Source organism: Fukomys damarensis, unplaced genomic scaffold (assembly GCF_012274545.1).
Source record: "Fukomys damarensis isolate Sample0158 unplaced genomic scaffold, DMR_v1.0_HiC HiC_scaffold_36, whole genome shotgun sequence".
In the NCBI taxonomy this organism is placed as follows: Eukaryota; Metazoa; Chordata; class Mammalia; order Rodentia; family Bathyergidae; genus Fukomys; species Fukomys damarensis.
Window position 1 is genome coordinate 37,868,940 of NW_022900948.1, and position 13,698 is coordinate 37,882,637.

The 13,698-nt window shown below is 39.8% G+C and overlaps 1 protein-coding gene across 2 annotated transcripts in view; it reads left to right on the plus strand.

Annotated features, from left to right (window-relative positions):
* Positions 1 to 13,698, plus strand: part of Mrrf (mitochondrial ribosome recycling factor) — a 49,924-nt gene that overhangs the window by 16,279 nt on the left and 19,947 nt on the right. For both annotated transcript variants that reach the window (XM_010602970.2, XM_010602971.2), the window contains exons 4-5: positions 536 to 654; positions 6,776 to 6,867. In XM_010602970.2, the coding sequence (XP_010601272.1) occupies positions 536 to 654; positions 6,776 to 6,867 (211 nt within the window). The remainder of the gene's footprint in view (positions 1 to 535; positions 655 to 6,775; positions 6,868 to 13,698) is intronic.

Here is a 13,698-nt window from a genome sequence, read left to right on the forward strand (position 1 = left end):
AAGAACTAAAGGGGATAATAGAAAACTTGTTTGTGCTTAGATTTTGGTCTTTGTTATATACTTGATTGTTTATATTTAGCTACAGTCCTTTAGCTGCAGCCCCTACTTCTATTTTTTTGTTGAGTTTATTTGTTCATTTTAGGTATACAGTACAGTTACATTCATAATTCTAGAAGGTATTTTTTTTTAACTGAGTTGGGAACCAAGGCCCAGAGAAGGTAAGTAATTTGCCAGAGGTTTTATAGCTAGTAAATGCTGTGTGGGTGATCAGCTCTTTCCAGTTTTATTTGTAAAAGCTGTGCATCACAGGAAACCTCTTGGACCCAGGCAAGCCAAAATAGCTGCCCGCCCTAGTAGCTAGCTGTTCACATTGCAGCCTCTATCACATGAGGCTGTTGCTCCTACTAAAGCCCTTGAACAATCTTGTCACTGATAAAGGATCCCTGAATGTTTGTGGAATCTGAATTAGATTGAGACTTAGATTGGAGCTCCTAAGGACATTTGGAATTCTAAAACGTTGTGACTTTCCTTTTAGGATCCCTTGATCAAATTACTGTGGTAACTGCTGATGGGAAGCTTGCTTTAAACCAGATTAGCCAAATCTCCATGAAGTCGCCACAGTTGATTTTGGTGAATATGGCCAGCTTCCCAGAGGTAAGGTGACCTTGCTGAGAGGGTCCCTCTCTACCATCATGATTTCACCACATGATTCTTTTGGAATGGAGGAGATTGAGTCAAGTCAGGAGGAAGTGATAACTTGAGCTTGTGGTGGTGAAACAAAAGAGAAGACTTAATAAAGGGAACTCAAGGATAAGGAAAACTCTCTTCCTCTTTGAATTCCTTTTTTGTTAAACTCAAATGTAATGGAAGCCAAGCAAGTAATTTAAATACTGAAATGAACTCCATTTAAGAAAAGCAATAATGGGGATATAGTGATTGATGCTTGGCCAATGAGGGGGACTCTGGTAAACTGGAGAGTCTGAGGGGGCACTTCTGCTCAGTTCCTGCTCATCATTGTCATTGCTAAGCAAAAATGGGGGCCTTGTAATCATCGTTATCAGATATTATAATTTTATTTCTATAAGAAGCTGTTCACTAAATATTGATGACTAATCCATTTTTCTTTTTTAAAAACTTTGTGACAAAAAAACCAAATTAAGCAGCCAGAAATGACGTGAGGGGCAACAGTTTGTGACCTCTGTCTTCATATTCTGCATCTGTATTCATTTGGAGCAGACCCTTTAGGATTCATATACCTTTCAGACTAAACTGACCTTTGGAGAATATTTGCACAGAGCATGATGGAAGACTAGAATATAGGTTGTATAAATCATCATAACCTTGAGGGTACATGATTTTACATCTAATTGGGGAAAATACTTGGGCCTCTTATTGATCCACTAGGAATTGGCCTGGATTGAAAGTCCTAGAGGAACTGGGAACTGGTCCCATCTCTACTTTTAACCAGCTGTTTGATGTTGGGCAGTTGACTTCACTCAGTGGGCCTCCAGTTCCACATCTGCTAACACAAAATTAAGAAGTCTCCCTGTTCTGATAGTGTGTTTTAGTAGTTCTGGCCTATAGAAGTAGACCAAAGTTGAATGTGCAGGATTCAACAGAGTAGGTTAGGGATTGTAGAAAGGGAAAGCTCTTACTCTGGACATACTGTTTTGAATCAGAGGGCTCTTGTAGAAAATGTCAGGCACACCTGTGGGGGTGCTGTTACCACTGTTGTACCCCATTCTCCATTTACAGCCAGGGTGAGCTTTTAAAAATATTGCATATATTGGACTGCATCATTTCCAACTTTAAATCTATCAGTGGATTTAAGTAATCCTTAAGAAATTAAAAATCCAAAATCCTATTGTAACCCTAGAAGACTTTGTATGGTCTGGCTTCTCCTGGTCTCCATTCTTTCCAGTCTTGTCCCATTGTCATCCTTGCATATTGCTCTACACACATTGGTGTTTCAGTTCTTCAGATGTGCTAAGTCCTTTGCACCCTCAGGGTCTTTGCATATACTTTTCTTGTTGGTTGGAGCACTTCTGGCTAATTGCTACTCTTATTTTGGATCACAACATAAATGACACTTTCTCAGGAAACCCTTTCCTAATTTGTCAAATCTAAATTTTTCCCCACACTAAGGTCTCACATGCGGCACAATTTTTTTCATTGCATTCACCACTGTTAATAGTCATACATACATTTACATGCTTATTTCCATCTCATTTTCACTAGATTACAATTTTGAAATAGAGGAATCATATCTAACTTGTTCATTGTGTTCAGTACAGAAGTTCGTGACACAGGAAGCACTCAGTAAACTTTCCTTGAGGGGGATGAATACTTGTCATTAGGTTGATGGAAGAGTAGCATTCATTCCTAGAGTTACTGAGGAGCACAGAAGTGGACAAAAAGGGAACTGTCACTTTCCTTTATTGGCCTTCTCTAAACTACTGAGGCTTTCTCTCTGTCTTGTTCACCTAAGGTACTGTGGGCCGATTTAAGAAATAGCCTCCCACTTACACAGCTTGAAGACCTCATCAGGCAGATTGCTTTTCAGAGCCAGCTGCTTTGCTTCTGTTATTAAATAGCCAATGATATTCATAGAACAAGCATCTGATTGGCCACTAGAGCATTTTTGGAGGCACAGGGAGGTATTTACAACTTACTCTTTACTTAGGAAGTCGGAGTATACCTTCAACTTTCAACCAGGGCATCTTTGCCATCTCTCCAAGTTGAAATACCCTAGGTTTTCCAAAAAGCTTAACAAACACCTCTGTAGAGAGGTTCATTTACAGGGACAAAGTGAGGAAGTGTGAGATACATTATCTTTTGAATGCCTTTATTTCATCTGGTGTATATATTAAACAAATAGCTTTAGCTAAACATTTCCTTCCTCCAGCTTAGAAGCTGTCTATGGCGTACCTAGTTTCATAGCTTCAAAATGCTGAGCTAATCCGCTGTGTTTATATAATTCTTTTCTGCTTCACATGCAGTTGGCTTTCTTTCCAAATGTGAACATTTCTGTGTCAGACCATAGTGACATGATACAGATTTACATGCATAATCTTTTTGAATGCATTGAAGACAGAAAATTGTGTTGCATTTGTTTAACACGTGTCCTGCTTGATAAATGATATATACGGTTGCTGCCTTCCATAAACTTGCCTGAAGCTAGAGTTAATGATGGAAAAGGAAAAAAGGAAACAAAAACTACAGCATCATTTGAACAAAACATGACAAATAGAAGAAAAAATTCCACAGGCTCCATTATTGTTCTTGTGGAAAGAAAAGAGCTAAGGTCTATGATGTGTTTGTTATATTGCCAGTCACTTTCTTATCTCTTTGTTTCACAGGATCAAAAGTAAAAATAGTATTATTCCATTTTATAGGTGAGGAAATGGAGGCTCAGAAGTAAAATATCTCTGGATTCACTGTTATGATAGAACCAATTTAAATATAGCTGTTAGACACAAAAGCTTGTTCTCCTTTCACTGTTCACTCATTAGTTCAACACATATTTCTGAGCAAGTGATTAGGTTCATTTGAGGTTCTAGGAATTGACTGATAAGACAGATTAGATCTCTGTTTCATAGACCTTATATTCTAGGGATTCACTGGGGCATAAAGAAAATGAAAGGCCAGTAATTAATATGGCAATGACGGAGTTGTCATGTCACGGTTTATATCAAGATGTCCTGCAAGAGCCTCATGGAAGAGAATTGGACCTTTGGGACACTATAGCTAACTGTGATGTTAGGAGGTGGGGCCTGGTTCAAAGAGGTGGTTCACTGGGGTTGTGACATGGTAGAGTATATACATCCTGCTGCGTGGTTTCTCCCTTTTCTCTCTGCTTCCTGGCTGCCATGATGTGAGCACCTTTTCCTTTGTTGTGCCTATCTGCTGTGCTTTCCTGGCTTGGAGCCAGCCAGCTGTGGACTGAAACCTGTAAGAACTGTGAGCCAAAATAAACCTCTCCTCTTTTACATTGTGCCTATCAGTTCTGTGTCCCAGCAATGAGAAGGAGACTAAAATGGAATTAACATGAGAAAAAGAAAAAATGGAAACAAAGTCTTTGTAGATCAGGAGGGGTAGAGGGGTTGAAGGGGAGGGCAGGGGAATGGGGAAAAAATAAGAACCAAGATAGATTATGTAAAGGTGCAAATTTCCAATGATGAATGTCATATCTTAAATGTACCGGTAAAATTAATTAATTTTTTTAAAAAGAAAGAAACTAAGACAAAAGGACTTATTTACTAGTCTACCAAAGTTTTGTCATCATTTATCCTTCAGATGGGGTTAGTGATGTTTTGAGCGTAGTACTCCAAGCATTCATAGCCAGTTGGTCAGTGTTGCCACTTGAGAGCAACCAGTCTTCCCTGGAATACTAGTGAACACCCTTCTGCAGTGAGGGGATGGAGACTAAGCTGAGAGATGGAAATTCTATATGGATATATGCCTGTTCAGGCATCTTGTTGGGAAAATTACTCTTGAATTCCCTGAGGTTTTGCAGCCTACTGTGTCAAACCAAAATATGAATACCTAGAATATATTAGAAGAACTGCTTCTTTCAGTAAATTTCTTTGCAAAATGAAACTGCAGTTGGTTAATATTTTTCTGCCTGTGGAAAAATTTATAAGATAAAGTTTTGAGGCATTACATATGTGAAATAAAGTAAGATGAGTTTTTCTAATAGATTGAAAGCAAATCATTAACAAGCTTTTACTTGTTTTTACAAATCATTAACAACCGTGCACCTGCCATTGTGTTTTTATAGTAAAGGTGTAAATATTGAGCCATAGTTCTTGCCCAGCTTGGTAGTGTTGGTGAGCACAGTGCTCTTGTTCCTATGGGGAAAAGCTATGTGGAACTACTTGGGCAAAACTGTGTAAAGGACGTGGTGGTGATAGTGGATCATTCAGTGAGAAGCTACAGAAGAGGATCTGGAGCTTTGATGTCAGGCTATTCCTTCAAATTGGAAATTATCCCTTTATAGTTAACTTAAAAAACCAGTGCTTATTTTATTAAGGAATATGGTTGTTCTCTTACAGAGGAGAATTAATTTCTTTTTCCTGCTAACTTTAATTCCTAATTCCAAATTACTTTCGGCTAGTTGAAAAAAATCAACTTTTTAATGTCCTAATTACTAAATATATTGGGCTTAGGCATCTATAGCAATATAAAGTAGTATCATAGACCAAATCACCTCTTAACTCTGCCAGTAACTGGAAGTGTGATGAGTTGGGCCCTCACTCCATCTTTCTTGGCCCTTAGGCCAGATCATGTCTGCGCTTAGGGATTTGACCTTAAACTTCAGGTCCCTGTTTACATAGTGAATGGACTGTACTTGGTTATGCCAGTGCTTTCCAACTCTGAGAATTGGTGGTCGGAGGTACTATTTTAGGAATTTACTGTTTTAGGCATTGACCACAGAGTCTGTGCATGGCCTCCCCAGGGAGTGTCCTCATCTCTTTGCAGAAGTTCTAGTTTATCTTTTTGACCATGCAGTAACATCTCATATAGGTGTAGAATTAAGACCATTTAAAAATGAAATTTTTATTTAGGCATCTCTATAGTACAGTAACAAATACCTGAAATAGTAAAATAGATGTATATGAAAACCCATTCATTTAAACTGTGAAGTCTGGGAAGGAACTAAGGCCAGGAATTGGCCTATGAATCCAAGTGATGTTGATTAGCTCTGCTCAAACCTGAAGTTCTTGTGAAAATATCAAAGGCCTTGTTTTCATGAATTCTACCTTGTTGTGCCAGTGGAGTTAACTCTCTCCCGGGCTGCTTTCTTTTCATCTTTTAGGATTGCATACCTGGTGTAGTTGCAGTGTGGATCAACTACGAAGCAAGACACTTTGGTAAATCAGCACACTAGTGTGCCAGCTGTCATGTTAGTGGGCACATCTGTCAGAGAAGCCCTAAAGGATGTTGGGTAGGACAGTAGTGCATGAGCTAAATGATGACCTCATTCTTATTTGGTGTTCTTATGTGCTTTTAATAAATGTGTATAATTTATGTAATAACTGCCCTGACTGCTGTTACTGTGTGCCAGGCACAGAGCAAGATACATTGCTCATGATGCACTACTACGTGTTGGAGGTTTAGGTGCCACATCTTCTCAGATTATGAAAGGATGGCTCAGAGAAGTCAGGCTTGCTGCTCAGGGCCATGTGGTTATCAGAGCTGGGGTTTGAATTGAGCTCCTTCTGCTTCCGTGCCTATGCTTTCATCTACTGTACCATACAACCTTCTGTAGAGCCCCTCACCAGCTGAGATTTATTGTACACTGTGAGCTTGGTGTGAGTGTAGATGTGAATGAGTTAAATTTATTTACTCATTCCAAATCGGCACTGGTATATTCTGAGTGTAAAATGTCAATTGGAATTTTTAACGTATGAAATCTTTCATCTGTCTTTACACCAATCTTTGCAGAGACTAGCCCTCCTCCCTTGAGGATTTATTGTGGTTTTGATCTGTCTTGCCTCAAACCATTGAAATCTTTTCAAAGAAGCAGAGCTGTTTTCTTTTTATTTTTTCTTCTTCTTTTTTTCTTTCCGCAGTACACTGGTACCAGGAGTGGACATAGTTTGCTATTCTGCTTGATCAAAGCACTCTACACCAATGTAACTTCCTGATCTTACTGGTAACAGAACTAAATGTTTCCATGTTCTGCCAAGATGGGTTGCCAGTTATCGACAGAGGGCTTACATCTGGTAATAATTATTTACTAATTCTGTTTACCTTTTGATCTGGTTTTCAGTGTACAGCTGCAGCTATCAAGGCTATAAGAGAAAGTGGAATGAATCTGAACCCAGAAGTGGAAGGGACACTAATTCGGGTACCCATTCCTAAGTAAGTTTGGCTGAAATTCACATATTTCATGAAATGGGGTGATTGTCTTTGGAAGGAAACCAATGCCTTACTGTACTGTCAGGCCAATCATATGTCTTACCTGCATCTTTTATCCTGAAAAACATCTTTTGAAATCAAGTTTACAGATTTTTCTACTATGTTCTAGATGCTGGGAAGGTAGCTGAAACCTAAATCCAAGTTTAGTAAATTCCAAAGCTTCGTTATAGCAACAAGAATTAATCCCAAAACTGAAAGACCATGAACTTTCGGAGCTGAACTTTTTCCTGTTTTATTTTTGCTTGTGTCCTTAGTACTCTGTAAGGCTGAATTAATGCCATGCTTTGAAATCATGCACATTGGAAACAAACAACCTAGTTTATAATCTGTGTAGATCCTGGGCTCAAGTTTAGTAACTATTGGTAAGTTCATTGATGTGCTTAATGAGTTTTTGGAAGAGTATGTGGTACCAGGCTTTGCTGGGGAGTTACAGACATGATGTGCTCCTTCATGGAGCCCACAGACTGTGTGCTAGGCCCTTCATTTGGGCTATTGCCAGCTTATTGCTTACTTGTGGAAGTTACTGTGACCCACAGTTGACAGACTAAAAAACTGAAGTTCAGAGAAATTCATAGTTGCCCAAGATCACGTAGCCAGTGAATAGCAGTCAGGATTCAAATCCAGAGTTGTCCTGTTACTCTCTGTGTAGATGAGTAATTCTGGAAAGTGCTAAGTGTACTCATGGACATTAGAATCAAGGTTTACAAGTTTGTCCGCGGGGTTCTTTTCTAGTTGTTGCTTTCCTGTCTGTTCAACCTTGGAAAAGCCACTTTAAAGTCTTCCCTGAGTTTTAGTTTCCTCAAATGCCACATGAAAGGGTTGTTCTCAGGTCCCTTCTGAAACTCCATATTCTGTGATGCTCTGGATTTGTGCAGCTAAATGTACATTGATGATGTGGATTCTTCTTAGAGCAGCCTAGTTGTATGACACATTTTCTTTCGAGGATCAGTGATATAATATGCACTTCTGCAGCCTCTAAGGAGTTAACAATTGCCCTTGGTGCACTGTGTGCAAGTTTGAAGGATTAAGCCAATGTAACTTGAATTTCCAAAGATGTGGCCATTATTTATTTTTTACAATATTTTATCTTGGTTAATGAGTGTAATCTAAGAGAAAGTTGGTGTACCAAAACCGTCTGCTACAGCAAACCTCATTTTTTGTGTACTTTCTTTCCTTTGACAAGGTGGTAGGGTCATGAGGCCCCTTACTGAATTATGTGTTTGGTAGTTTTTCAGATAAAAAATGAATGATCTGTTCTATATTATGAAGGCTGTGTCATGTGAGTGGATAAAGGTTGATTTAGAAGTAAAGAGGTCCAAGGCTTTTATTAGATTTTGGCACTGACTTCCATATGTCTCTGGGCACCATCTCCTTAATAGCTGGCTGCCAGCTTCTAGTTCTTTATTTGTGAAGTAGGTAGAATTGTACATAACGATAGGCAGAGATTTGGTGAGATTAATACAGTAGAGAATAGATTGAGTAGTATAAAAGAAACCATAAAAATATAAGATGCTGATATTTCAGTAAACTTAGTTTTCTGTTCATATATAATTTTGGAGAAAAGGATAGAACAAGGAAGGGAACTAATAAGTCAAACACCTACTCTGTACCAGGAACTTTTAGATATCTGACATATACAGGGAAAGCAAAAAGGTACAAATATTTATGCCTTGGTATCGCATAAGCATGCGATTCAGTTTCAGCTCTTTTGCTTTGAGTTTTGTAGCAGTGGCAACTCTGCCTCACTGAATCTCAGAGAGTTCATCTGAAAAATGAATATCTGTGGAACAGCGTGATAATGTACACAGGGCTTTTGATGCTTAATAAGCACCCAGCTAATGCTAGCAAATGTTGCTGTTTCCTTACTTCCCTTTCACAAATCGGTAAGAGCATCATTCCCTTTTAGGGATGATGAAATTGAAATTCAGAGAGGTAAACCGTTGACTCTAGGTACACAGTTGGTAAGTGGTAAAGCAAGCTGTGTTAGGAGTTTGGGAGGAACAGAGAATAAGAAGCATAAATTCCTAGGGTCAGTTTCATTGTGGTGGTGGCTGCAGTGGAGGAGGGATTTTAGAGGAATGAACTGGGGAGTGCTAAGCTACATTCATTCCCTGTGCTTTAAAGCATTTTTGAGACAGGGTCTTCACTGAGTTGCCCAGGCTGGCTTCAAACATACTATCTTCTTGCCTCAGTCTCCCTTGTAGCCAGGATTATAGGCGTGTGTCACCATGCTTGACCATTTGTGAATATAAAATTTCAAGTTTAGTTCTGAATAAATTTGTCTTTCATGATTACTCATGATTCTTCTTCTGCCTTATTGTAGTTGCAAGTTTGCTTTTTGCCTTAACTCTGGTTGCCCAGAGCTAAGTTTCCTTTTCCATTGCAGTAGAGCTCAGCTACTGTCTCACCATCTTTATACTCCTCTGATTCTTGTATTCTTATTTAAATGAGTCTGTTGAGTGTGTTGCTCTTAAGATGATCTGCCTCTGGTCTTTTCAGGAAGAAGGTGGAAGATAAATCCTAAATCAGTAACAGGTTAGGCTTGGAACCTGAGCGGTCCTTTTTACATCCTTTGCAGCCCCCAAGGTGTATGACTATAAGTTTTTTAATTATGGCTCTTCAGATACTGTTGGGCCTCAGAGACTTTGAGTAAGGATATCTGAGTGACAATGTATATTGCTTTGGTTTTCTTCTCTGGTAAATTTTCTTTGAAATTTTGGAGTACTCTTCTATGTGAGAATATTTTAGGTACCATTTATTAACCACCTGTACTAGTGTTGCTGTGCTGCTTGATTGCCTTAATGTTTGTTTGTAATAGTGCTGAGCTACTTAGAGACATGGACACTTCAAAGCCAGACAACCAACCATCCCAAGTGACCCCTCCTTTGGTCTCCTGACTCAAACTTGACATTGCTCTTTTAGGAAACCCTAGTGGTGTTTGAATGTGTGGAAATACTAAGGAGTACTCTTATGTGATCATATTTTAGGTACCATTTATTAACCACCTGTACTAGTGTTGCTGTGCTGCTTGATTGCCTTAATGTTTGTTTGTAATAGTGCTGAGCTACTTAGAGACATGGACACTTCAAAGCCAGACAACCAACCATCCCAAGTGACCCCTCCTTTGGTCTCCTGACTCAAACTTGACATTGCTCTTTTAGGAAACCCTAGTGGTGTTTGAATGTGTGGAAATACTAAGTAAAGTGACTGTGTACTGTGAGCAAACTAATTGCTGTATTTAACTCATTTCATTTTGTTATTTGCTATTTTTTCTTGGTCTAAAAAAGGTTAAATAACTTGCTCAAGTTCATTTAAATAGTAAACATTGAGTTGAGGATGGAACTTGGATCTGTTTGGTTTCAGACTCTTTATTCTTGCATCTATGGACTTCCAAGAGTACTTTCCGTTTTTATTTTTGGTTTGCTTGTTTTTGTACTAAAGGGTGGTATTTAAAAATTGAATTATTGTGTTAATTTTTTTTTACTGTCTTAGTTACCTTTCTTGTTACTGATACAAAGTACCCAACACCCAAAGTGGAGCAAAGGTTTATTTAGCTCACAGTTTGTAGAAGTTTCAGTTCGTAATTGGTTAGCTCCAGGGCAGGGTGGCATGACAGGGACATCACAGAAGAGAAATAGTCCATGGCAAAGCAGGGCAGGCAGAAGACAGCAAGCAAGTGAGGTATAAGTGATAAGCCATGACACCCAGGCTACCCAGCACTCTCACACCTTTAATCCTAGCATCACATTCTTGATCCCAGCATCTCATACTATAGATCCAGCCCCTTCCAAAAAAGCCTACTTGTGACTGCATGAGGCTTTGGGGTGACATCTAGATACAAACCATAATTGTCACTGACAAAATACTTGAGAAAATCAACTTGGGGAGAGATTTATCTTGATCATGGTTTCAGAGGTTTCAGTCCATGGGCAGCTGGCTCCATTGGTCTTAGGCCTGTGACAAGGCAAAGACATCATGGTGGAAGAAAGCGCACTGTCATTTTCTCACTTCTTGGTTCCTTTTCTCCCGTGGTTCAAAACACACACACACACGCGCGCACACACACACACACACACACACACACAGAGGATGGTGCTGTCCAAATTCAGAGTGGATCTCCCTCATCGGTTTGCTGTCCTACAGGCCAAGCAGCGGTCTCTGGAAACCTCCTCACAAACTCACCCAGAAGTATGCTTTACTAATTTCCTGGTCAGGTCTCAATTCAAATTGACAATCAAGATTAACCATCACAATTATATAATAGTACAAACTCTGGAACATAACTGCCAAAGCTCAAATCAGGATGCATGATCTGACAGTGAATTTGTATGCTACTTTTTGGTTAGAGAGGCAGTTTGGGGTACAGGATACTTTTTTTTTTCATTTTGGTACTGGAGATGGAACTTGGAACCTTGCGCTTGTTAGGCAGGCGGTGGCACCACTGAGCTAAATCCGTGGCTCATACAGGATACTTTAAAAAAACTAACCCTTTGAGGTGTAACTTACATGCAGTAAAGTGAACCTATTCTACATGTTCATGATGACGAATTTTGAACAGGTATATATGTTTCTGTAACTACCATCTCAGCATGATATATAGCAATTCAGTCACTCCAGGAAGGTTCCCCCCCTCCCTGTAGCTCAGTTCCGGGTCCTCCTCCTCTGAGATCAGACTGTCATTTATCTGCTTTTATAAAAATATAGAGGTTTTTATGCTGAAATATGAAATTTCTAGGAAATTCATAAATTTATTGAACAGATACTTAGTGAATACCTCCTATGAGCCATACATAGTTTTAGACAAAAAAAGTACTAAACAAGCCAGGTTGGGGAGGTAGTCAGTGTGTGTGTGTGTGTGTGTGTGTGTGTGTGTGTGTGTGTGTTTGTGTGTAAGTACACCTGTGGAAGAGATAAAGGATAAAGACACATGGGGTGGGGGAGTCCTAAAGATAGTAAAAGGAAATAAAGAATTCTGTGGGCGGAGCTGGTTACTATCAGGGAGAATGTTCATAGACCTTTTCAGAGAAAGTTGATGTTTGAGCAGAGAACTAACTGAAGGGTGAGAGGAAGTGAAGTATGTAGGTATTTAGTAGTAGGCAGAGCAAGTAGAAAGTGCACAGCTCCTGACGTAGGAGTCTGTGATGTTCAGGTAACAGCAGGAAGACTCATGTGGCAGAGTGAGTTTAGGACAGGGAAATAGGAGATGAGCTGAGAAGGGAATGGGGAGACAAAGTCATGTAAGGTCTCTACAGAGATGGCGAACCTTTTAGAGCTTGCAATAATAACAAACAGCCCACAGCTGCAGGTATGCTATAGGTTCATCACCACTGCTAGACCATGATTTTGGTTTCTACTTGGTATGAAACGGAGAGTTTTGAATAGGAGAGTAGTATGACTTAGGTTTTGAAAGAATCATTCTGGTTGATATTTGAAGGATTAGTATGTGAAAGAAAACAAGGGACAAATTAGGAGTACTGTACAGTAAAGTACAGTAACCCAAATGAGAGATGATGATGGCCTAGATTAGTGTAGTGGTGGGTGCATTGGCAAGAGTGATTGATGATGACCAGGTTTTTGGCCTGAGCACCTGAAGGAATGACAGTGTCTTTTTTATCTGTTTCTTCTTTCTCTTTGTTGGTGTTGTTACTGGAGATTGAACCCAGGGCTTTCATACTGAGCTACATCCTCTGCCCATTTTTATTTGAGACAGAGTTTTGCTAAGTTCACCAAATGTAATTCTTCTGCCTCAGCTGCCCAGTCTACTAGGATTATAGTTGTGTACCACCTTTCCTGGCTTTTTTCTTCTCTTTTCTTTTGTTTACTTTTTGTTTTATATGTTGTATACATCTTTTCATGTTGACCTCTTCCCCCCATCCCTGTCTTGGACTGTTTAGGGGTACCATTTTGAGATAGATATGATACAGACAACTAAACTGGAGATCAGAAAGTTTAAGCAACTTGCCCAAAGCTATGGATTAGTAAACTGAGGAACCATTAATTAAACATGCACCTGTCTTCTTCCCAAGCCCGTGTTACTGCCGTATTAGCTCATTCTTCCTTGAGTTGATGACATGGGTCCCACTTCCTTCTAGATCTGGGCCCCCTTGTGCTAGCTTCTACATTACCTTGAAGATCTTGTTACAGGGCTAGTTTGTATAGTTGGCACACTTCAGGAAATACTGAAAGCCAAACAAAACAACTACAAAGACTGCCTGCCTACTGCCCTGACATGGGCCAAGGCAGCCACAGTCTGCTTTTGAGCAGTCCCAGTTGCTTTTCTACCTTTGATTTTACCACCTGCTATCTATGGTGGCTCTCTGGGGCCATTCACACCTCAGCACCTGATCAGCACAATCTCTTTCTACCCTCCCCACCCAGAGTAGCTGTGTGTTTTAAGATGCCCACCTTGTTCTGCTCAGCATTGTTCCTGCATAGCCTGTGGCTTTTTAGAGGTGTTTTGCTGTTACAGCTCCCAAGTGTGTGCCATGAAGACTCCCTCCCAGCACAGTTGTGCTGATTGAAACATGAGAAAGCACAAAGTGGAATCAAAAGCAGAGCCTGGACTGAAGAGAAAGTTGCCACCAATATTTACACAAAAGCTGCACCCAAAGGGTGGGCTCTTCCTCTGTGTTCCTCCTGTGTTCTCCACACTTTCAGTCATGCACTTATTTACACTACCTAGCAATTGACTGCTATAGATCAGACCTCTATTCCATTGCATTCTTTTTCTCCCCACTACTTTAGGATATATAGGGGAGCTGGAAGATAGTGGTG